The sequence below is a fragment of the Ciconia boyciana genome, chromosome 2, assembly GCF_034638445.1.
Source record: "Ciconia boyciana chromosome 2, ASM3463844v1, whole genome shotgun sequence".
Taxonomy (NCBI): Eukaryota; Metazoa; Chordata; class Aves; order Ciconiiformes; family Ciconiidae; genus Ciconia; species Ciconia boyciana.
This window is the reverse complement of record NC_132935.1, coordinates 119,156,265-119,180,580: the sequence shown is the minus strand read 5'-3', so window position 1 is coordinate 119,180,580 and position 24,316 is coordinate 119,156,265. Positions and strand designations below refer to the sequence as shown.

The 24,316-nt window shown below is 37.1% G+C and overlaps 1 protein-coding gene across 8 annotated transcripts in view; it reads right to left on the bottom strand.

Moving 5' to 3' along the window:
* ULK4 (unc-51 like kinase 4) overlaps window positions 1–24,316 on the bottom strand; it is a 256,096-nt gene that overhangs the window by 94,132 nt on the left and 137,648 nt on the right. Inside the window, exon 33 of one of the 8 annotated variants that reach the window (XM_072853767.1) lies at window positions 13,238–13,344. The exons of the other annotated variants lie outside the window; for them this stretch is intronic. Coding sequence (XP_072709868.1) covers window positions 13,297–13,344 — 48 coding nt within the window. The 3' untranslated portion in view covers window positions 13,238–13,296. Of the gene's footprint in view, window positions 1–13,237; window positions 13,345–24,316 lie in introns of those variants that run through there. 8 annotated transcript variants of the gene reach the window in all.

The following is a 24,316-nucleotide window of genomic DNA, read 5'->3' as shown; positions in this document are numbered from 1 at the left end:
AGTTCTCCCATGTTCTTTTGAACTGAAAGAGTTCCTAGTTAGGTCTAAAATTTTAGGACTTTTAGAAATGGCACAGAGCTTTATCAACCTAATCTCTATATACTCAGAACCACGAACATTTCCCTTGGTATGGTATTTCCTTTATTAATGGTATTAATTTTACTCTTTTTGGTTTCAGCTTGATAACCCACAGTAAGTCATAAAATCTATTTGTTGTTTTTGTTTGTATACTTTCATAAGTATAAAATTAATTTCACATGCACATTAAAGACCTATTTCTGTATCAAATTGCATCACTTATGATGTCTTTCTTATGCTTGATGATTGCTTCAGTGATTTTTCACAATTTTCTGAGACTGTACTGATAAGAGGAAGGTGTCAGGGTTTATAAAGAAGTTTATTTTCCTCTGTTGTCATTAACACACTTGCAGACTCAACCTGAAAAGGGTGGATAAGGCAGTGCAATCAAAATACTTATTTATTCACACTAGTGACAGTAATAACTTAGGTAACTTCCAAGAAGCCAAAAATGTGAGAAGGTTTTCCAAATCTGAGACGAGATATAAATGTAAGCCTGAATATATTTCAAATCGCCCCAGAAGGTTCAGGTAATATCTTGTCCAACTTTTCAGACTCAAAGCCACATAGAAACATAAATCCAAAGTGAAAATAACACCATCAAGAAAAAATTATCATATTTCATGTATTGTAGACTTTTCACATGCACCTAGGTGACTTCCATGCTTCCCTTTCCCAACAAATCTCTCAATATACTGCTATCACTCAACTACTTCACTGCCACAGAATATGCCATCTATTCTGATCCATCTCCTGTCTGACAGCAGGCCTTTGAAAAAAGTTAAAATTTAAGTTGAACAAGACAAAAGATCATTGGTCTGAAGTTGGGTTAAGTATTTCAGATTACAAAAATTACTTCAGCCCTTGAATACAGTCAAAGGAACTCTCTCCCTGACAGTTCCTTTAGGAGATGAGCACCAGTGGTCAAGAACAGTTTATTTTCTACACCTCTTTGCTCATGTATTTATGACCTTCTGTCTCAGATGTATGCTTGAAAAAAACAGGAGCAATCTATCCTTCTTTAGGATAATCTTACTGACCATCTAAATACCATAGCTGGTGCAGAATTAGGCTGCTTGACTGTTAGTCATCAGCAATCACAAAGAACATATTTTACTATTCTTCCAAGAATTCACTTCAAGTCAACCTATGAATGGCATTTGGAGTGATACCTCTAGTTTATAAGCCGCTTTCTGGGTTGGGCCAGGACTAAGTCATCAGCACTGCATTTAGGATAAGCCACACTATTTGAATCCCTGCCTGGAAACATCATATAACTGGTTGCAAGAAATTCTCAAGTGAGACACTCCTGATGTTTATTTCTTGAGTAGTTGAATAAAATTCAGGATACTGTGAAATGCATCTTCAATGCCACTTTGGAAAGTCCTCTGTTACAATGGTATAAAGGGTCACGCTATGTTAAGAACAAATGTTTTCCTTTAAACATTTAACTACTGAAGGAAAGGTTTTGACAGGCAGAGGCTCAGACTGCTTTGAGAGCATTGATTTGTTTCTGCACTCAAAAACTAAAATTAAATGCTATTATTTCCTGTAAATACTACAAAATATACATGATAACACAGAATACATTAACAGATACATATATAAACATACACAGCCTCCTATTCAACTTCAGGCTGTATGAATTTTCTGTTTGTACTAGAGCACTTTAAACTGGATCACAAGGAGAAGAGACAAGGAAGAGTGGCTCACAGCCTTTGAAGGACTGTAGTTTCCTACCAAACCCTAAAAAATATATATATATCCAAGAGCCCCAAAGTTCTATTTACTTTACATAGCACTTTGAGATGTCATTTATGGTTTCTATAAAGACTACAATAAATATCTGTTCCTCTGAAGGTTTCAGATACAGCCTGATAAATCTAAAAGCAATGTTGAAAAGTATAAACACTACATTCTTCAAAAGATAAGGTAACCAATACAGAAAAGAGATACCATACAGCCATAGTACTAAAAATAAATTTGAACTTATTTCCTACAGATAGCTGGAGGGTAAGAAAAACATTTTTTCAGAAGATGGACAATGTGTTTATCTGGTAGTCTATCATCACAATATCTTATTAATTCTCCTAAAGAACATTTAGAAAACAATACATTAAATAGTAAGAATGCCTATTTGTGTTATTGAAGATAATGATACATACATTGAGAATATAAAAATTAATAAAAGCAAAAAAATTCCACAAGTGCCAAAATGAGAGCAGACTCAAATATTTTCTTTGCAAGTACTATATTTCTATTACTGCCCCATATATTTGAAGTAAACATCTTCTAGTAAAATTCCCTTTTGAGATACGCAATTACAAGAGAAGCTGGTAGTTGCTTACGATAGCAATCCTTTGCATTCACCAGGTTAGTAACATTAAAATGAAGCCGTCTTTGCTTTTAATGGAGATCAATTACACTATACAACCCTCTACTGAAAGACTAGCACTGATGCTTTTACTTACATCAAAGCATGTGTAACAGAACTTATCTTACCCTAAATGCATATAAACTAGAATTCAAGATGCAATGTAGGTATCCTGAGGAAGGAAAATGGTTTCTTAATGAATAAAATAATCTTACAAACGGTATACTCAGCTGTACTACTAGAGTTTTAACATATGTATCCTAGATGGTTTTTGACAAGATACTAGGTTTCAAGAAGCTACAGGTATGCTTTACTTATCTAAGTCATCACTGATCACTGTTAAGACTTGGTATTACAGGTTTATATAAAAATATTTAACTTCTTCATAATCTATCAAGGAGCAAAGCTGATCTAATTTGTGTGCACAGCACCACAGACTGTGGACATTTAATGAACAGTGCACTTGACAGCTTTAATAAAACATAGCATTTGCCAGCAGAGATAATTAGAATTGAAGCAGCAAAATTCTAGTGTTTGGCAACACAGATGAAACAACTTCATTAAAATGTACGGCTTTGGCAAATGAAAGGCAGGAAAGCACTGGACCCTGAAGAATCAGCCTTCTCAAAACTAATTGCTTCAGTATTTAAAAAGGACAGCTATGAAATACCAAGGGCATAACAAGGAAATACTAGTATAAAAAAAAAAAGGAACCACAGAAGATAAATCAAGCTTTTCAAATAGGACTGCACTGTATTTAGGCCATTAAACTTTTCATTCTAATTTTGAAGGGTTGTACATTAACAAACGAAATTAGTTGAAGTATTTTTTTAAAGCCAGTTAGGTAAGAGGGTGTGAATTAGCAAAGTGGGAGTACGAATCTTGGCAAGATACTATGGCTAAAGCTGCCATTTCTCTTCCTTTAAGTGGATTAGAACTTAGAACAGCATAGGCAAACTACAGTATTTTCATTACATTTTAGATAACAAAAGAGATAGCAATTGTGATAAGAAGTTACCAATTCGGGAGACTTCACATACATGCCTCCTACTCATGTATCTAAGAACCCAGAAGAAAATGCACTAAATGCTATGTTTGCAGATATGCTGTAATTAAATCTAAGGACCGCTATATATCACAGTACTACAGCTCATTCAATACAATCAGAGTGATTAAACTTTAACTATAACGGGGCTCTCCTTCTCAAGCTTACATGTGACCTATGAATGCAAGTTAGGTAAATAAGGGGCTGTAACAAGATGGAGGCTTGATTTTTTCATACACTAAATCCATTTAAAGAAGAAAATTATAAAAATGAACCATATCCAAATTATATTTACTAAAAGATGCCATTTTTACATGATGATTCTTTGGCACAGTATAGTTGAGATAAAATAAACCAAAGGATTGATGCTAACAAGGACCTTTAACAAGAGCACAGTTTAATACTGCATTCAACCTAGTTTATTTTGATATACTGTATTACTTTGTATATGTGAAATAGAGGATCAGAAACTTTTCTGGACGTAACAGTAGAACCCTGCTGTATGAAATGGTATTATTAGCATGCAGCCTGCAAGGGACATTCACAACAGCATACGCACTGTTCTTCAATCACAAGAGGAAGCCCATTGAGAAACAAATTTAATCCAGCTACGTATGTAGTTGGCTAATCTGGTCTTTAACATTTTGCGGCTTTTGATGCATAAGACCAGTTATGCATAAACTGAAAGCTTATAAATATGGATCTCTAATATTAAGGTAATAATATTCTCCTTATTGATGATTTAAGTCAGAAGTAAGCACAGCCATGGCTCTTGCTACTCTGCTTTTCAAAAATCAGCCTTTTTCAAAAGCACAGTTCTAACAGAGCTAATATTTCCAAATATTTTCCTCTGGGTATGGTCATACAATAAGGAGCAACTACTAATCTGACAACCAATTTCTGGAATAATCATGCTTCTCAGACGTATCACAATAGTGATATATTCAGATATACACATGAAGATAAGAAGTCTTGCAACTTTCACAGAAATTCCTGTTGGAATATTGAAAAGAAAAAAAAAAAAAAAGAAAATCTGTACTCTTAGTCACCAAGTGCTTAGGCAAAGTCAATCGAGGACAGGGAAACAGTAGTAATTTTGAAGGGCTGATGAAGGAGAAAGGACACCATTAATAAAAACCTAGGATGTCAAGTATCAACAAACAGAAAGCGGTAGTGTTAGTCTTAGATTTTGTTCTCCTATCCACTGCAGCAGGCGATGCAAAACTTCACAAGATACTTTTTGAGAAGTACATCCATTTGAGAAGTATATCAATTTACAAGTGCGTTCTCTTGCCATACCTAAGTTCAGATTTTCAGAGACCTAGCAATCTTTCTTTTTATTCTGGAACACATTTGTTACACCCTTTTCATTTTCCTAAATTCCTTGTTATCATGGAGACGAGCATGCAAATTTATCTGTGTTAATGGTCAGAATCTCATGAGGCATAAGGAGGAGATGTGACATTTACAAGAAACAGAGCTCTAAAGAATGTTGTCTCTGTAGAATTAAAAGATGAATTTTTTTACTTTTAGAAAACCAGCTTCTGTCAAGATCATACACGTACGTCTTTCATACAACATACATTAAGAATGGAAAATATAAATAAGGCCAATGTCCTTTCTCTTCTCATTTTATTCCCAAATCCTGTGAGAATACAACTTCAAAGAACAGACATGTGAACAAGAACAGTATTTTTAACACCACCTATTAATAGCTTAACTACTTTTCCTCCTTTAAGAGGACCACTTCATGTTTCGAACTTGTGGAAGTTGAATAAACCATGCTAATACAAGAAGGAAAATTTAAGTAGAGGGTTAAGGATTACAAAACTGTCCTATGTCAGCAAGCATGAGATTTATAAACTATATAAAGAGAAGAATAGTTAAATCTGTTCAGAATTAGAGGTAGACAATCTTCAAGGTTATTAAGAGGGAAACCGTACGAAGGCTTTTCATCAATACTACTTTATACATGATGAAAAGGGAAAGATACCAATATATCAATACACTCTTAAAATTAACATAGTTTTTATAGTGCAAACTACCGAAGTCCCGAATTTTGAGTAAGAATTCCTTTTTGTTCTTGCTTTTGCTTTGTATTTATCTGACTAAAAAAACCAGCTATTGGCATGGAAGTTTCTGTTAGTCAATTTTCAGTGAATCAAAGTCATCAAAAGGAAAAAAAAAACCAACCACCAAAAAAACCCCCCAAAACCAAAACCACAAACCACCATAAAAAAACAAACCAACAACAGGAAACTAATGGTTCAATTCAGTGAAATTCATGTACCATTTTTTGTCTAATTTTTAGACAAAGACAGGATAAATTTTGTTGCAGCACAACACAGAAAACAATAACCAGCCATGCAATCTTACATTCACTGTTACAGATGAAGTGTAAAGCAACTCAGCAGCAAACCTCTAAATGCAATGCCATTTCTTCTTCCTACAGAATTGCACCGAAATTTCTGGCACCAATGAAACCTCAAAGCTTTTCCTTTGGTCCTGGAAACCTTAGGAAAAGAACTTATTCTCAATGGAAATTTTCTTTACTGTCAACAGAGGGAGCCTGAGAAGACTCATCTCAAGTAGAGTCAGGCTCCTTCACAGGGAGGACACTGAAGCATCTTCCTATAAAAACATAAATTTTCCCCATTACCTAGAAAGAAGTATCCAAGCAATTAGCTTCTTGAGTATTAAAGCTATTAATTGTGACTAACACTCAGAAACTCCCTTAAAAGAAAAATCTGCTCAAGACAGAAGAGACACTATGGAAAAGAACCTATATACATATCTTACTCTGGAGAATTAAACTTCCTCATATCAAGGAAGATCCCGGCACCCTGGAAGCATTCGTGCTGGTATGTTCTGAAGCAATGAAGCTCTAGAAGTAATTGATACCACTACAGCAGTAACTTCATATTTAGTATAAATCTGTAGATGCCTTAGAGAGTCTCAAGTATCAGTGAGGCATTTGAACTGCAAAGTCACTTGGGAGCTGCAATCAACCATTACACCAAGAAATTTCCATACCAAAATATTAACTTCTCACACTTGCATTTTCAGCATTAATTAAAAGCTAGTTCTTCAACAACTTCAGAATGACAGATACCAATCAACTGACATCTTTTTTTCCACATGGATTTTGCTTTGATGTAAAAGACACTTCGCCACTACAAGGAAAGAAGTTTAGATGAGTTTGGGGAATTTGCTGGTGACATTTTTAATTTCGAGAACATAGATTCATTAGACTTATCCAAAGGATCATATTAAAAATTTTGACTGGAAAAGGTTTGAAGGGTTCAGAATGGAATTTCTGCTTAAATTAATAAAGAGAGACATATGCTGAATAGGGTACTAAGTTAGGGAACTCACCTAGGATACTGAAAATTTAGTTTCAAATCTCTGCTGGAATCAGGCTGTGCAGGGATTTGAACATTGGTCTCCTTAACTCTGCATTCCCAAATCCATCATCAACTGTTAAGGAATGGGTCTCCATCTCTTCTCCCTTCTCTATAGCTAACTAGTTGCTAAATTAGTAGCTAAAAGCAGAAATTGAGACTGACTCATTGATTATACTACCTACTGAGGTGTGCAAGATCCAGATTGAAACACCCTTCCTGACATTTTCCCTGACAACTAAAAAAAAAAACAACTGAGGAAAGACTAGACTTTTCTGAGGAAGTAGAAAGAGATGGGAAAAATATCCATTGTCCCGCTTAATCTCAAATTGAATGTTTTATTCTTCATACTCACAGACTTAAACTCAGTGGCGCTGGAGAAAAAAGGTGTTGAATTAGAAGCCATGGGCTGACAAAGAAACACAGAGAAATGGAACCTGTCTGAACAAGGAAAGAATGCTTTTTCCCTACCATAATTTAGTTGGGCTGAGGGGAGAGATAGTCGTACTGGGTTTGCATGGCAAGGTTTTGGTAGCGGGGGGGCTACAGGGGGTGGCTTCTGTGAGAAGCTTCCCCTAAGATCCAATAGAGCCAATGCCAGCCAGCTCCAAGACGGACCCACCACTGGCCAAGGCCGAGCCCATCAGCAACAGCGGTATCACCTTTGTGAGAACATATTTAAGAAGGGGGCGGGGGGAGGGAACCTGTGCAATTGCAGCTAGGAGAGAGGAGTGAGAATATGTGAGAGCAACAACTCTGCAGACACCAAGGTCAGTGAAGCAGGAGGGGGAGGAGGTGCTCCAGGCACCGGAGCAGATTCCCCTGCAGCCTGTGGTAAAGACAGGCTGTCCCCCTGCAGCCCATGGAGGTCCACGGTGGAGCAGATATCCACCTGCACCCCGTGGAGGACCCCACACCAGAGCAGGTGGATGCCCCCAAAGGAAGCTGTGACCCCATGGGGAGCCCCCACTGGAGCAGGCTCCTGGCAGGACCTGTGGACCCATGGAGAGAGAGGAGCCCACACTGGAGCAGGTTTGCTGGCAGGACTTGGGACCCCATGGGGGACCCACGCTGGAGCAGTCTGTTCCTGAAGGACTGCACCCTGTGGAAGGGACCCACACTGGAGCAGTTTGTGAAGAACTGCAGCCCATGGGAAGGACTCATGTTGGAGAAGTTCATGGACAACTGTCTCCCATGGCAGGGACCCCATGCTGGAGCAGGGGAAGAGTGTGAGGAGTCCTCCCTGAGGAAGAAGGAGCAGCAGAAACAGTGTGTGGTGAACTGACTCCAACCCCCATTCCCGGTCCCCCTGCACTGCTCAGGGGGAGGAGGTTGAGAAAATCAGGAGTAAAGTTAAGGAGGGAGGGGTGGGGGGAAGGTGTTTTTAAGATTTGGTTTTATTTCTTATTACCCTACTCTGATTTGATTGGTAACAAATTAAACTAATTTCCCCAAGTCAAGTCTGTTTTGCCTGTGACAGTAATTGACAAGTGATCTCTCCCTGTCTTTATCTTGACCCATGAGCCTTTTAATTGTATTTTCTCTCCTCTATCCAGCTGAGGAGGGGAGTGGTAGAGCAGCTTTGGTGGGCACCTGGCATCCAGCCAGGGTCAACCCACCACAGTCATGCTGTCGAAAGCAGAAGGAAAAATTAATTTACATGTTTAATTTTTGGTTTTTACCCTTTGCTTTATGCCTTCTACCCCCAAAATACTATTTAGTTTGGAATACGTTGTTTTTTCACACATTCACCTTTACTCAACCTGTAAATGCAACAGAGAATGTTGATAATTAGTTTATTCAAATTACATTAAACTTGAAAACAATGAAAGGCTGTTACATCAAAAGGAAGCATCTGCTGAATCTTCTGTTACTAGATTCATGGTATAGTCTCATCACATTTGGGATCTTCTAAATAAATTTATCATTTCTTATTTTCTATTATTAGGGTTTTTTAGGGATTATCTAAGTAGTTAATTACTAGTCTGAAAAACAGTGGGAAATGCTCACTTTTTTAATACCTTTTTTTTAAGGCAGCCTGTTAATCTCAATCTTGGACACCTGTTCATAGAAGTGTTGCACTTTCCCAGAGATATGCATTTAGAAAACAAACATACTCAACTATCAGACTCTCTCAGCTATCAACACTTCACTCAGCTCAAAGTACACATACTACTGCATATGGATGTCCTAGCAAATTCATCTCCCAGCCTTTCCCCACTCAGGTTATTCCCATAGCAGCAAGCTACATCTTCTGTTAGTTTATACCAAGGCACCAAGCCACAAGGCAGGAAACAGGGGAGCGCTAACAATATTCCTCAATGAACAGACTGGCAGAAGTGCTGAAGAGTAATACAGCCAGCATTATTACCCCATGAGAGACAGTGCATCTCTTTCATGTTCCTGTCCTGGGCTTAGACAGACAAGCAATTATGCTCTAAGCAAACTATATTCTACTATGACACTAGGCAAACAAGACAAGAGGAATTATGAACTGATTGCTATAAGTGAAAACTCTATCTAGCAAAACACTGTGTTTATTAAGTGTAAACAAAAAATTGTTAAATAACTGTCCTCATCATCACAGTGCTTTTTGGTGGTGTTATATTCAATAAACATTAACTCTCAACACTAAAGTTGTTTGCTTACGAGTGAAATTCATATATACTCTAAAGAAATATAGGGAGATTTTATTTGGCATGATTTTTCTTTGCTTGATATTCATGGTCAAGACAAGACAATCCATGATTGGCCCAATACTTAAATTATAACAACTCCCTTTCAAATCACCGGCCTCCTCCCTTCCTTCTGACATTTCAGAAGGTTACAGAATTGGGTATCGCCTCCATTTTAGCACTATTGTTTCCGGACAACTGAACACTAGAAAAAAATTATAATGGATGGCAGACTCAAGTACATGCTTGGTTAGCTGGTTTGGGGGGGTTTTTTAATCAGTTAATTAAGGACCATGAACATTAGCAAACCTTTACCGTAATCAAATTATTAAATACTTACAAATCCAGGAAATGAAAAATATTTTAGGTATGTTACAATACCTCTGTGAGATATAGAAATAGGATTTATGGGTAAACTACCTCTGTAAAGTGTCGTCTTCTATAAATTAGTGGTATATAATCTCTACTCTCAACTCTATCTCAAGTTAATGTTCCCTGATAAACAGTATGTATATTACACACACACACTTTCATACCCCATGCATCACAGTGTTATCTTGGCATCCATTCAAGAGCTCAAGGATGAATGCGTTTTCTTCTTATGCCAAGATGTGTATATGAAGTCCAAGAATAAAAAGAGCTGGCATGAAAGTGAAAAATCAATGCTCTGAACAGAATTGAACTATGATACTGGGGCAAAGATTCAGAATTTGAAGGCAAGATTACAATTCATACTAGTCCTAGCTGTGTGTGTGCCACAGCGATTAAAACTCTCCTAAGTGGATTTGATACACATATTTAGGCTAAATAAGACTTGAAGTATTTGCTACCTCTCTTAATGTCAGTTTACAAAAATAAGTATTCGTGAAATCCAGGCCTAAAAAAAATGTAGTGTTCATAGCCACCAAAAATCTCACTGCTCTTAGAGACACAAGTCTGGTATTAAGAGTCACATTTGGGAATATTTGGAAGGAGTAGCCAGACGACCTCTGAACTGGAACAAATAAAGAAAAAAATAAAAGGAAGTACAGTTTCTTATTCTATGTAAATACTAGAATCACGCTTTCTCTTGTAGGCACAACAGGAAGGAAGCTTACTGTTATCCAAAAATCTCCCACAAATATCTGATCCACTCATCAGCCTAACTTGGTGTCTAACAAGCAAGCCACCAACCCTATTCTTTAACCAAATTCTGTGCAAAGTTAACGTGATTTTGCTTTATTACTGTTTACCAGAAGGAACGGCATGTAGTTACAATGAAAAATTAAAAAGAATAAATAAATCTAGAGACTAAAAAGACAGCATTTCAAAGTTAAATCACAGTACCTTATCCTTGCTTAAATTGTTCTAGAATGTTGCTGCAATTTCCAGACTCCACAGAGTTTGCTTTTAAATTAGTTCTGCCTGTGGCAGCAGAACCAAAGACAGCATACATATCTTGGTTAAGTTGGCCTAAGACAGAAATAACATTTTTTCCTTTCATCATGATCTTTTATTCCTTTATTTGTTTTCTTCCTGTTTTGCATTTAATACTTACTTTAATACTACCTGTGACCCTAGAAAAAGTGAACATGAGGAAGTTCACTTTAGTAGGTCATAATTCAGGTATGTATTTCAGCAAAATACTTATGAAGTGACAGCCCCATTTTAGGTCTATAAAATACAGACAGCATGAATGCAACATCAGTCACAGGAATTATATCCTCCAGCCACTGGAATTCACTGATACTGGAAGACAATCGTTTCCTTAGCCAGCAGTGGTCTGCCAGTGATGCCAGACTATAAAGCAAAGCCAGAATCAGAACTGATGAGAAGGAAGTAAAATGGAGAAGAAATGACAGCCAACAAGAATGGCAGTAATAATAATAATTATTATTCAAAACATACTTGTAATATGAAGTTGATAATAATATAAATTTGTATATGCATTGTATATGCATATCATAAATTTGTATGTGCAACAGATTACTGTTCTTGTGAATTTAAGATGGTACCTAAACTAAAAGAGGGTGGATTTAGATTACATATAAGGAAGAAATTATTTACCATGAGGGTGGTGAGACACTGGAACAGGTTGCCCAGAGAAGCTGTGGATGCCCCATCCCTGGCAGCGTTCAAGGTCAGGCTGGACAGGGCTTTGAGCAGCCTGATCTAGTGAAAGATGTCCCTGCCCAAGGCAGGGGGCTTGGAACTACATGATCTTTAAAGGTCCCTTTCAACCCAAACCATTCTATGATTTAGTCACTTGAGTGACAACATCCTCATTTTCACATAGCAGCTACTATTAAATAAAAGGCACAGACATAAAGCATGAACAGTTCTCATCACCCAGAATATTAAACTAGGAAGACAAGAGAGAAAACGGAAATTACTTCACTGAGCGTATATAAAAAAAAAAAGTATAGCACAATGAATTTTGGAATGGCCTGAGTCTTGCTCCCATGGTGGCAATCTCAATAGTGCCAAGCAGTAGATAGTTTGAAAAATTCATGGTACAGATATGCTCAGCACTACAGGGTCATCTGGTACCCCACTGTACGCCCTGTGGCACTCTTTGTGCACTTGCCCGGCACAAACCAAGCACCACTTCTGAAAACTCTCATTCTCAGTTGTTCTGAAGTCCCCTCCTACATTTCAAAGAGGAGCAAGGGCACAACTTTGGATTTAAAAGCTGGTCTTAACTCAGATCTACAAGAATACAATGGAAGGACAGCAATTCTGCTTCTCATAAGCATTTGTAAAGCAATATCAGATGCCATGACTTAAAAGAAAGTATACCTCTTGCTGCTACATATGATCTCACCCATAATTTATTCCATTTTTATAGGAGACTAACAGATGGATCAAAGACAGAATCAAGAATGACTAACATCAGCAAAGCAGGAAGCTCTTCTAAACAAGTCTTACTTCTTTCTCAAAGACAGAGGAAGTTATTTTGCATTTTATTATTACTATTATTAACAGTATGTTGAACACCATTTTTTAAATTGCACATCTTTCCAGGGTAATCTTCAAATGATTTATTATAGTTTTCTTCATAGTCTCACCCAAGCCCTTCCCCCCAAGTCACTTCTATTCAGGTGCCTACATAATGATTCAAGAAATGAATTTTAGGAATACAGGTTTGAAAATTGGTATAGGTTACAAAAATAAATTCTAGTTAATGACAGAGATATATTCCAGTCATCAATTCATGTTTTTTTCCGAGCACAGGTTCAATTCAAACCTTCCTGCGTTTCCTGACTGTTAAGGAAGTTATCTCCTGGAAACACAGGAGATACACTATGAAGGCACTGGAAACATAGTGCCTTCAACCCCCAAAAGAGTGACCTGTCCCCCCCCCCCCACCATGTACCTCTTTTCAGTAGTAAACAAATACTAAACATTATATGAGACTTTATGTCTAGTGCTTTAGAAGGGGGACAGGATACATTAAGTACGTATACACACACAAAAATACATATACACACACATTTTCTCATAAATTAACTATGACATACAAAATTCAAATGAAACTATTCTAACAACACTAAAAAATGAATGTCTTGAGAGCCTATGTTGTTTCAAAACAGAGCTAGATGTTCCATTCCCTCAAATGTTCCAGACTTCAAAAAAAAAAAAAAAAGTTCCCAGTCTGCACTGACACACTCCCTAGGTTCTCACAGTACCTGTACCCCACAGTAGTTCTCTATCTCACATGAAGTGTAGAGGACTGAAGTTCTTCTATTTCTCCTCATTTTCAGTGAAAGTCCAGATCATCAGAAGCCTCTGCTACAACAAAAAATTAATATATACAAACTGAAGTAACTTCAGTAGGAGATGGTGAGAGATGCTAGTAAAACATCTTGCCTAGTAGTCAAAATACTTATTTTGAGCTTCAGAAACCCAGTGTCAGCCAGTCCCTCTGGGTGATTCTGAACTATGAATCTGCACTTGGCCCCTTCCCCTAAGACATTGCTGATTAATAGGCTACTGGCTACCCTGAGGTCTGCCTTTCTCCTCTGCCCCCCATGCCACTTTGTGCAGAAATTTCACCATGAACACAAGAAGCCTTTCTCAGTGAAACCTACATCCAAACTGCAATAATATAAACATCCAATAATATAAACATCCAAACTGCAATAACACTGAAATAACCCAAATATCTCCTCCCTCAAACAACACACTCAAGTCCTGAAAACCATGGAGCCATGACCAGTTCCTATCAGCAAGATATGCTGCTCTGCCCAAGTTGTCTATCAACAAAAAGTAGTTTTATTCTCATATGAACTCACAGCCTGAAAAGGAGCTGGATACTTTTAGATCAAAGTAGCATTCTGATGCTGAGAGCGGCATAAAATATCATTGAGAACTACATTTATTATCACTAGAGGCCAGACAGAAATTTTAGCCAATATACGTCACACAATGTGTCATTGCACTGTAAAGGGAAAGAATAAAGAAAAAAAAATTACCAAAAGCCCCAAAATAATTGGGCCACTGGATTAAGACAGCATAGAAACATGCTTTACATGAACTGATTAAAATATGAACTTTGTTAGAACACAGGGTCTGAGTAATAACTAAAACAGATAATTTTTTAATTACTCATAATAAGCCATTTCACAGTTATTAAGGTAACTATACTAGTATTTTACTTCATTTCGTTCAACCTATCTTCCCTGAATAGTTATTCATACTGAAAAATGTGTACAATAGATGTGAGAGGGAATAAAAGGATGAAAGAGGAAAACAGCTAAAATATATCTGAAAAGCTGGTAACAGGAATTTTACAAAAGCCAGGGAGAGGAGAGTAGGGTATCATTAGCCATTTTCATATCCTAATGGAACATGCAAGTTTCAGTCTGTTACTAAGACTGGGTTCATGGCAAAGAGCCCAAATGACGTCTGAGAAAGGATAATGTACCTTTAATGATTGAAATAGCAAGAAAATTAAATCTAATCATGTTTCATTAAGCATACTCTAGCTCCCATTTTTACTAAATTATTTTATTATGATTTCCCAACTGTCTGTTGAAATAACCTTTTACAGCAATTTAATTCACCATCATAAACAAGTCTCATTTCTCACAATGAAGTCCCCTGGGATTAGTGAGTGGAGATGGATAATCGAAACCTTGCCAATCCTGCAGCCACTAAGGTAACCACTCAGGGAGACAAAGATTTTTGTTTTCCTATTTGTGGCTGAGATCATTAAGATATAATTAGAAACGTATTCATGAGTAATAGAGCGTCTGTTATGGAGATACCATTCGCCCAACAAGCATCTCCTATACTAGTCTTTAATAAGAAGGGCAGCAGGCATAATCCCCACTTCACTCTCTGGAGAGTTCTGCATTAAATGGACTGCATTAGACATCCCTCTCGCTCCCCCTTTTTTAATGGAATCTTATTCAGGCATCCAGTGTTTTCTCAGACTCCATTGTTACCATCAAAACTGCTAGTCTGTTTGCTTTCAGCAATATGCTCCTACAGTGCCATCCAGATGTGAGCCCTAAAGATAGCTACGTGCAGTGAATTTAAATCCTGCTCCAGAACTTGCTACAGGGCAAGTAAATGTGGAACTTCACAATATACAGTAACAAATTAATTGGACTCTTTACAGAATAATCTTTGGCTCTCTGCAGTAGTGGAAGGAGCTATCGACCCCTGTACGTATCCTTTCTGCTTGGTGCAAACTTTACTCATTTGAGTAAAGTAACTCAAAGAAATCTGTTTTGTCCTTGTACACAATCTATTTTATTGCCAAACTCTATATCAAATCACACAAAATACCACTGGATAATTAAAACTAATGTCACCCACCAAACAGTGCTTCTGTATCTGCCATAGGGGTCAATGTATGGCTACCATTTAAACTGCAGAGTGAAAACCGTCAGCAACTGTATGTAGTATCATGATGTTTGAACAGGTTGTTACTATATTTGGTAGGCAGGAGTTTGAAAGGGACCACAAAAAAGAAAAAAACAAAAACAAAACAAAAACAAAAAAACCACCACCAACCCACAAACAAAAAACCAAAACAGTTCTAGGGCACAATTTTGCTTCCTGTACCCACATGAATAGTAAAGAACTACTTGCTTAAAGCAAGGGGCAGAAACTGAACCTTTTAATACAAACAGGTGACTTGAAAGACAAACCTAAGAGAAAAAAAGACTACCAAAATTTCAGCTGACTCTTTGAGATGATGCTACTGTTATAATTATAATTAGAAAGTTACAGTGGGTAAGCTAAGATTCAATCACGGTAGGCTTAATCTTTTCGCATATATTTGACTATAAATCAATTTTAGCAAAGCAATGATTTTTTTAAGCTTGCCTATAAAAACATTTTATAAAACAAAATATATTTAGAAACTAAGCATATAAGACAATGAGGAAATGACTACAGTTAAAAACAGAAAGTCAAAAGCAGAATATTAAGATTTAAATTGTTTTGCTTTGTGGAAGACTGACATTCTAAAATCTAATTATCATCCCGCAATATGAACTCTTCAGGAAGACATTAACGTAAGGAATGTATTATACATGACTGAAGCCAAACCAGACAAATTTCTAGATAAATGATCAGAGTCCAGGAGCATAATGTGGAACCTCTGCCAGCCAGAAACCGTTCACGGACATTCAATATTCTTTTACAAGCTCTATTGTGAAGCACACAATAGCTTATTACCTTAGTCATCAGAATGCAGCTGGTCAATAAACGTACAGTCAGCAACTGCCACATTCCTACACCAATATTTATTTAGGTGAGGTCAGAAGATATACCTCAGTCGTTTGACAGAACAGAGATAACGTCATAGTAAAATTCTGGTCACAAGTTCAGTAACTCTTGTTCTGAAAAGCATGCATCTCAGTATGTATTTTTACTTCAGTATGTATTTTTTCCTTAAATGCTTTCTCTATCTTGGTATTTGCATTTGCAGGAACAGTAAACTGGCAGACTGGTCTTAATCAGCCTGACAAACACAAACTTTGGGAGGAATGAGACTGTGCTTTAATATTGCTTCTACAGCAAAAATAAATAAATATTTAAGCGTAGAAATTAATCACTTTAGGTGAACATTTTCATTGATGGTGATTTTTTTCTATACGACCCATTTAAAATTTCTCATAAAATTCACATGAACTATGGTAAGGTCAGGATTTCTCCCCATAACTTCCAATTTGGTACTAGACTTGTGAAGTCTCACATTAGGAAGAATCATCACTCACACTCTTTCTGCAGCACCTGCGTTTCACATATTTGCAGCATTTACTCCTCTTTACGAGGTCTCCATGTGCTCTTTGGCTTGATCTGTGATTCAGGGACTGGCCAAGTCGGGTGGCAATGAGGGAAGGCTGCAGGGCTGCACTCCAGCCAGCCCTGGGGCACACAGCAGTTACAAACAAGAGCAGCCCTGTCACCTTCCCAAAGCTGCTGTCCTCCCCCCTCCCTCTTCCCCTGCTCACAATCAACTGACACGTAACTCCTGGGACTAGGCACATTTCTTCTTTTTTATGTCACATGATCCAATAAGAAGAACACTTATCAGGTCACAAAGACATGGAGATTTCAAACATAAATAATGTCACATGTGTATGTATGTAATGGTTTTATATATATATACACACTCATATACTTATATATATGTATATGTGTGGGTTTGTGTGTATATATATATATATATAAATACTACAAAATTACAAACTGATTATAGGAGAAAAAACAAATAAAATGAAATGTGTCCAAGGTGCGGACACTTCAAGACTGTGAGAATGAGGAAAAAAAGCCTAAAGAACAGGAGGTGAGATTTACCAGTTACTGGTAAAAGTGGGGGAGGATGGAGGATGAAAGATAAAGTATTTAATTTGTTTAATTTTATTCACAGCAGAACCAGCTACCAATCCAGAAGATTAACTACTTTTGCTGCATTATTTAAATTAAAATGTGGGAGAAAGGCAGCAAATGCTAAGGAACATTTGGAGGAAAGGGGTGTGACAGAAGTAATGTGGTTTCCGAAGATTATGATACCAGTTAAATCTCTAATTAAAAGGGAGTGCAATTATCCCTTTATTCATCCCCAACCACCTCCCAAATATTTTTTCTCTAACAAGTGTGAAAATTGTCCAATTATAATGACTGAGTGAAAAGAGCTTTAATGTAATACAAATCCTGTAGAAGTGTTCTATGTTAAACATTGAGAGCTCTGAAACTTGTTCATAGACAGGGAATCTGTGTAAATGGAGTGAGAAAGATTGTATCTGAAGTTGCATCTGAAATTTAATCTACATAAAGTAATGCACATGGTAGGGAAAAAGTTCTAACTTCATATATGAACTAATAATCTCAGGTTAGGAAAGATGGTTTCACACAAATGACAGCTCAATGATAGCAGTCAAAAAACCAAAGTGAAATGTCAAGAAAAGAAGGAAGAATTAAAAAAAAAAAAAAGAGAGAGAGAGAGAGAACATCACTATGCCACTGTATAAACCCACAGCTCATCCACCCTTTGAACACCCCGCTCTGGTCCTACATCTCAAAAATTATATATGAAAATGGAAAATATTCTGAGAAAGTGGCAAGAACGATCAAAAGTGTGGAACAGCTTCCATTTAAAAATACCTACATATTGATGGCTTTGTAGTCCAGAAGACTGTTTTAGCAAACTGAGAGGGAACACTGAGATTTAGAAAATCAAGGGTGTCAGAAGTGGATGAAGATCCATTGTTTGCCGATTTCTTGAATACAGAAACAAGAAATAATCAATCTGATAGGAGCCATGTTCAAAACAGACAAAAGGAGCTGCTGCTTCACTCTATGCAAAGCCAGGCTGTGCAGCGCCTTGCCACGGTTCTGGAAATTCAAGCAGTTTATGTGGGCCTACAAGGGAGGTTGGACAAGGCCATGGAAAAGATGTCCTTTGCGTATACTAAACACATAGTTACACATAGTTACATAGTTAAAGCGAAAGGTATTAGTTAACATCTAAGTACACTTGTTTTCCATTTAGTTTTAGAGGAAACTCTGAGCCAGCTCAGAAAGGTCTTGAGTTGAAAGTGGTTGGATATAGAGAAAGTACGTGGTGGACATGTCAGATAGGCTTACTCTTTCTGATAATTTTTTTCTAGACATCCACTTGTGGCCACCGTGAGATACAAAAACAGCAGGCTAGTCAAGACGCTTAATCTGACCTGGTCCAGCCTTTTTTATGTCCCTTCTAGTTGCCTGTACAAAAAGTAACATGATCACCACCATACTTCAAAAAAAGACCTAAAGGAAATAAGGTATGACAAAAATCAGATTTCATGTGCAGTCCAAGTAACCCACAATAGCCAAAGAAAGCATGAAAAACGCCCAAAGAACTCAGTTCCAACAGAAGAGTTTCCAACGTTCTTCATGCAAACAAGAGTGCTTAGATGAATCAAACTCCCATTAAAATAAACAAACATGAATTAACATGGAAAGTAGATTAGGTATCACCTGATTTTTAGACATAACTGCAATGTCTTAAGTACATGGCAAGATAGATACATATTTACACACAAAAATACTCAATCTCTAATTGTAATTTAGATAAATATTTGACTTTTTATAAATGACATTTCTAAGTAGAAAATATTATTTTACTTATTTGTAAATGACATACTATTTGAAACATCCAGCCTTCAGAATCATTTTAGCATAATAAATTAATTATTATACCAGCACCATTAACCCCATAGTTTTATCATAGATATTAGTTATTAAATTAAAAATGTAAAAGGACTTAAAAGTTTTACAACCTGTCAATAATTCTCCTTGAACTAGAAATAAGAAAAAAATCATACATAATTTTTAGCATGAAAACTCCTAAGAGTACATATTCCATTTTGTGGCCACAGTTTCCAGCAAGTTTCTCTATAGCAAAAAATGCATACACACACATTAAAAAAACCCAACATTACACCAAATTACAGAATCTAATTGCTTTTGGTATTCTAAAAAAAGCATTTTTGAGTAAGTGAAAAATACCTTTTTGCATATGCTATCTGCTTAAGGATACATATTTCATGACATATAAACAAGACAACGTAAATCCTAATTAGAAATACTAGGATAAAACTTATGTTAGGAAACAATGATAAAAATTCCAGGTATGCCTACTGAATAATTCACACTGAGATGGAGCAGGATGCAACTCCAAAATAGGAATGGATTTATTTTTTTTTAATTATTCCTTCCTTAATCAAGAAGAAAATTCCAAAAACATTTCTTAAGTCAGGTACAATTAGAGATACAGACACCTACACTCACACAAGTAAATGCTGCTGGTGTCAAAAGACTGAAACAGAGCTTGATATTAAATACTATCTATTTTGTAATACATACAATTAAAAATAAGAACTTTATGCCCAAATTTGTTTCTGAATTCTCAAAATTACTGTTTATTTTTAACTCATGTACTCGTTAATACCAACATATTTGCATCAACCAAATAAACAGCACAGACTGAAAATTAACCTCATAACTCAAAAAACTAACACTGTGTACTTCTAACCTGCTAATTTCTCAAAGAAATAGCTGCTGCATCAGAAAACAAGTCAATCTGTTTAAGTCATAAAAAATAATCTGGTTTCTCATACAAAAGTAGGAGTGGTAAGACAAACTTCTACAGCTAATCACTAAAAGCTTACAATACAGAAAGGTTCCCATGCATGCATTTTCAGTATATAAAGCAGAACCTGACTCGGTTCAAACGAAAAGTTATGTACCCCAACAACCTATCTAAAACACTTGGCAACAGAAGAAGCCCTACAAGTACAAGCCAGGTATATAGAACACTTTCCCCAGCCTCTAGGAATTCACAGCCCAAGGACTTTGAGCCAGAAGCAGTTCTTTCGAACATAATAGCTCTCAATAGATTTTTCTTCCATTAATTTGTCCAATCTCTTTTTTAATTCAAGTAAACCCAAGACCCCATGGCACAGCTGAACTTAACCCTACAGGAAGCAGTATCACCTTTTGTCAGTTCTTAATATCCCAACTGAAAGTTTTCTTTAGTTTTTATAATACAGTTCTTACATTAGAAGATACAGTGAACAGCAATACTGTTCCCTATTCACCTTGTATGAGCCTCTCATGACTGTATGCTATCATACTTCCCCCTCAATCATCACCTTCCAGATTAAAGCATGCGGAAGAGTAATCTCTTCTACAGCGGCCATTCCAGACCTTTGATCATCCGTGCCTCTTTTCTTTGCGCTTTCTGCAGTTCTGCTATAACCTTTTTGAGATGGGAAACCCAAAATCCACACATGGATTAATGCGGCACAATAGTTTTCTGCTTACCATTGTAATACTTCCTCTTATAATCTATAACATTCAGTTTGCTTTTCTGACCAGGACTAAGGATTAAGTAGATGTTTTTATTAGACTGTGTTTTTATCTAACCACAATATGTTATTCCTGAGAGATAATGGCAACACATCGTGCATTGCTGCGTATGTAGAGGTGGGACTGTTGACAGCAGACACATTGTGCAATACCTCAGAACGCATACAGGTTTCACGATTGCTTTGAAAAGGAGTGCAAATTAAACTGGAAGTGAGTAGTATTAGGTGTCAAAAAAACTTGAGGATTTTAATTACACAGATACTCACAAGATCCTGAAGGTTATGTACAAAATTTCTATCAAAAAAGGCTCAAATCAAGTGTGATGAAAGAATATGTGAATGCTAAACAGCTTTATGACTACCAAAAAAAAAACCCAACCCAAAACTGTTGAAAAGGAGGAAAAACCTTGATCCAGAAACTCTGCACTGTGAACTTTATAAGATCTTCAAACACTTTGCATTTGCAGAAAACCTGAGAGGGGAGAGAAGGTGAGCAGCAAGTGAGTGCCTACCCAAGTTTTAGGGCGGTCCGTGGTGACGGTCAGTCCCGTTCTCTCACTCCAGTTGCTGGTGACATCCATCATTAAGGAACATCAGCTCAATAGCCTTCTGCCTTAAGTTCCCAAGACTGATGGACTGATCTGATGACTGAAATTACATTCCTGGTACAATGTCCAGTGACCACAGAAAAAGGTCATAAACTCTTCTCATTCAGACTAAACTGGGGGAACACTAACAGAATTATTCCTGATGGAATGGGCTAGACAGGAGAATACACTATAAAATGAAGCACTGGAGACTATTATTTAAAGCTATATATCAATATAAAATGACAAAAGAAATATGATTTCCCTTTCAGGGCGAAAATTCATGTCTTTCCATATTTTTTTAAAGTCTCTTGAACTATGCATGGATTCAAGCCATCCTTAGTGTGAGAAAACAACAGGCTTTTATAGGATGTCTGAATTGCAGAGAAAAACAATGAAAATACTTAATATCATAGTTTAAACTACAATAGAGAACTCATAATCAGTCCTTAATTTTGCCTTTTTTTTTTTTTTACATATAATTCTCCTCCTAAACACTATAAAAAATTTTTTTCTCAATACATATTTCAAATATTCTACAAATCTTAACTGTTCCAAAGGTGACAGAGTTAAAAAGAACGGTGTTAGTTAACATCTAAGTACACTTGTTTTCCATTTAGTTTTAGAGGAAACTCTTCCAGTTTTCCAAGAAAAATCTAATAGCATCAACTTTAGCTGTCAGGTGCAAAGCTGAAGTTAGCATGTTCCCTTAAAGGTCAGAGCTGCACTGTTTGCAGCTCATACAAAAGTAGGAGCATCTACTAAAAGTAGGAGATGCTACTATATATATAATATAATGGCAGACAAAGTCTATAAAATATAATCATTAGGAAAATATTACCTCTTTCACCCTGAATTCTCCACTGCAATATTTAGATCACCTAATCACAAAAGTCTCATATATACCACTTAATTAAAAAATTTGTTCAGAACACTGTTCAAAAACCACAAAAGTAAGACTCATATTTAAGGTACCTTGCATAATGTCCAAGAGTATTGCCAGACAAAACAAGTTGGCAGAAGCACTCACTGACTTCATCCATCCATCCATCCAACCCTGACCTGCAGTCTGTCTTGGATTTGGTTCAGAAAAGAACACCCTCATGCAGTATAAAATGTAGCTGGCTCAGATAAGGGAGAAATGGGACCGGAGCCAAGCCAGCTGAATAAGCATTGCCACCTCAGTCCATCCACCTTGTTTACTTAAGGGTCAAAGCATACAAGGAATTAGGAAGCAGGAAATAGATGAAGAGCTCAGAAATCCAAACTCACCTGGGAGACTACTGCCTTGGATCCTAATTTAGAGGAGTTAACATGTCTAACTATAGGTAGGACACAGTGCATGGTGGCTGCCATGCTAGGAGATAACCTGTGGGGTAGTTTTTGGTTGGTTGGTTGGTTTTTAGGAAGATGGACTGGATTAGGCCAATCAAATCACAGAAGCTGGTTGTATATCAACCATATCAACAGATATGGTTAAAGGTACCTTTGGAGCTCTCTAGTCTAATCCCCTGCTCAAAGCAGTCCTGTCAAAGCAGGCTGACTCAGGGCTGCATCCAACTGAGTCTCCAAGGATAGAGATGCTACCTGCTCGCTGGGCCCTTGTTCCAGTGTTTGACCACCCTCCACACAGCAAAGTTTCTTCCTATATCAAGCTGGAATTTCCCATCTTCCAACTTGCATTCATCCTCTTGTGCTTCCATTGTACACTGCTGAGACAAGTCAGGATTCATCTTCTCTGTACTGTCCAATGAGGTAGCTACAGACAGGAATAAGAGCCCCCCAAGCTTTCTTTGCAAAGGTTGTATGAAACCTGTTCTCTCAGCCCTTCTGTGTCTGCCATGTGCTCCAGGCCCCCTGATCATCAGGGTATATATTCACTGGGCTTGCTCCAACATGTAAAAGGTTCAGGGTAAGCACTATTACAGTGTTTTACAATATATTAAAAATTCTTCTCTGAACACGGTATTTGAACAAACTAGATATTCCTAACCAGTTTAGCCTTCCAAGAAAAACTAACTTTTTAAAAAGTTGTTCAGAATAAGCACTATTACAGCCTTTGTAATTGGAGGGGATTAAGGGAAGTGACAACTACCAGAGTCCAGCAAGGTCCAAAGGACAACAGGCAATCCTCTAGATATAGTAGGAACCTTGTGGATTTTGAGCAACAGCCAAGGGCCAGCATACAGTAATAAGCAGATGCTCCACCCTTTGCAGGGGTGGAGACTTTTGGACAACTGTTGTGTTGGATCCCAAGTCAATCCCTGAAGGGATCATGGGAGTTCTGCATTCCATACCATAACACTGGACAAATATCAGGGTTATAGTTATTTGTTAATTGTTTTGAAGAGAGTTTAAACTGTGTCATCACCATGCACCCCTGTAACACTGGGCTGTTCCTCCCAACCAACAGAAGCAGCAAAAAGAACAGAGGCCTCAGCTGGGCTGTAAGTCACTTTGAAGCAACACTGTGAAATGTTCTTGGGACAGTCAGAGCAACAAAGTGATAAAGACAGATGTGCCCACACAAGGCACAAGAGTGATTGTTACTCTGCAATAACTTTTTCTTTGAAACGCACTGTAAAAATATTTTCTTTCAAAAGACAATTTGTAAGACTTTATACCATAATACACAAAACAACCATCCACTTCTGACTACTTTAGAAACATTTTATAAAAAAAGAAAAAAGCCTCCACAAAGACAGTATGCTTGCTTGCTTACTGAAGACCAGTAAAATAAAACATGAAGAGTGAGATCAAAGAGATGGAAAACAGTCACAACATCATAAAACTTAGAAACGT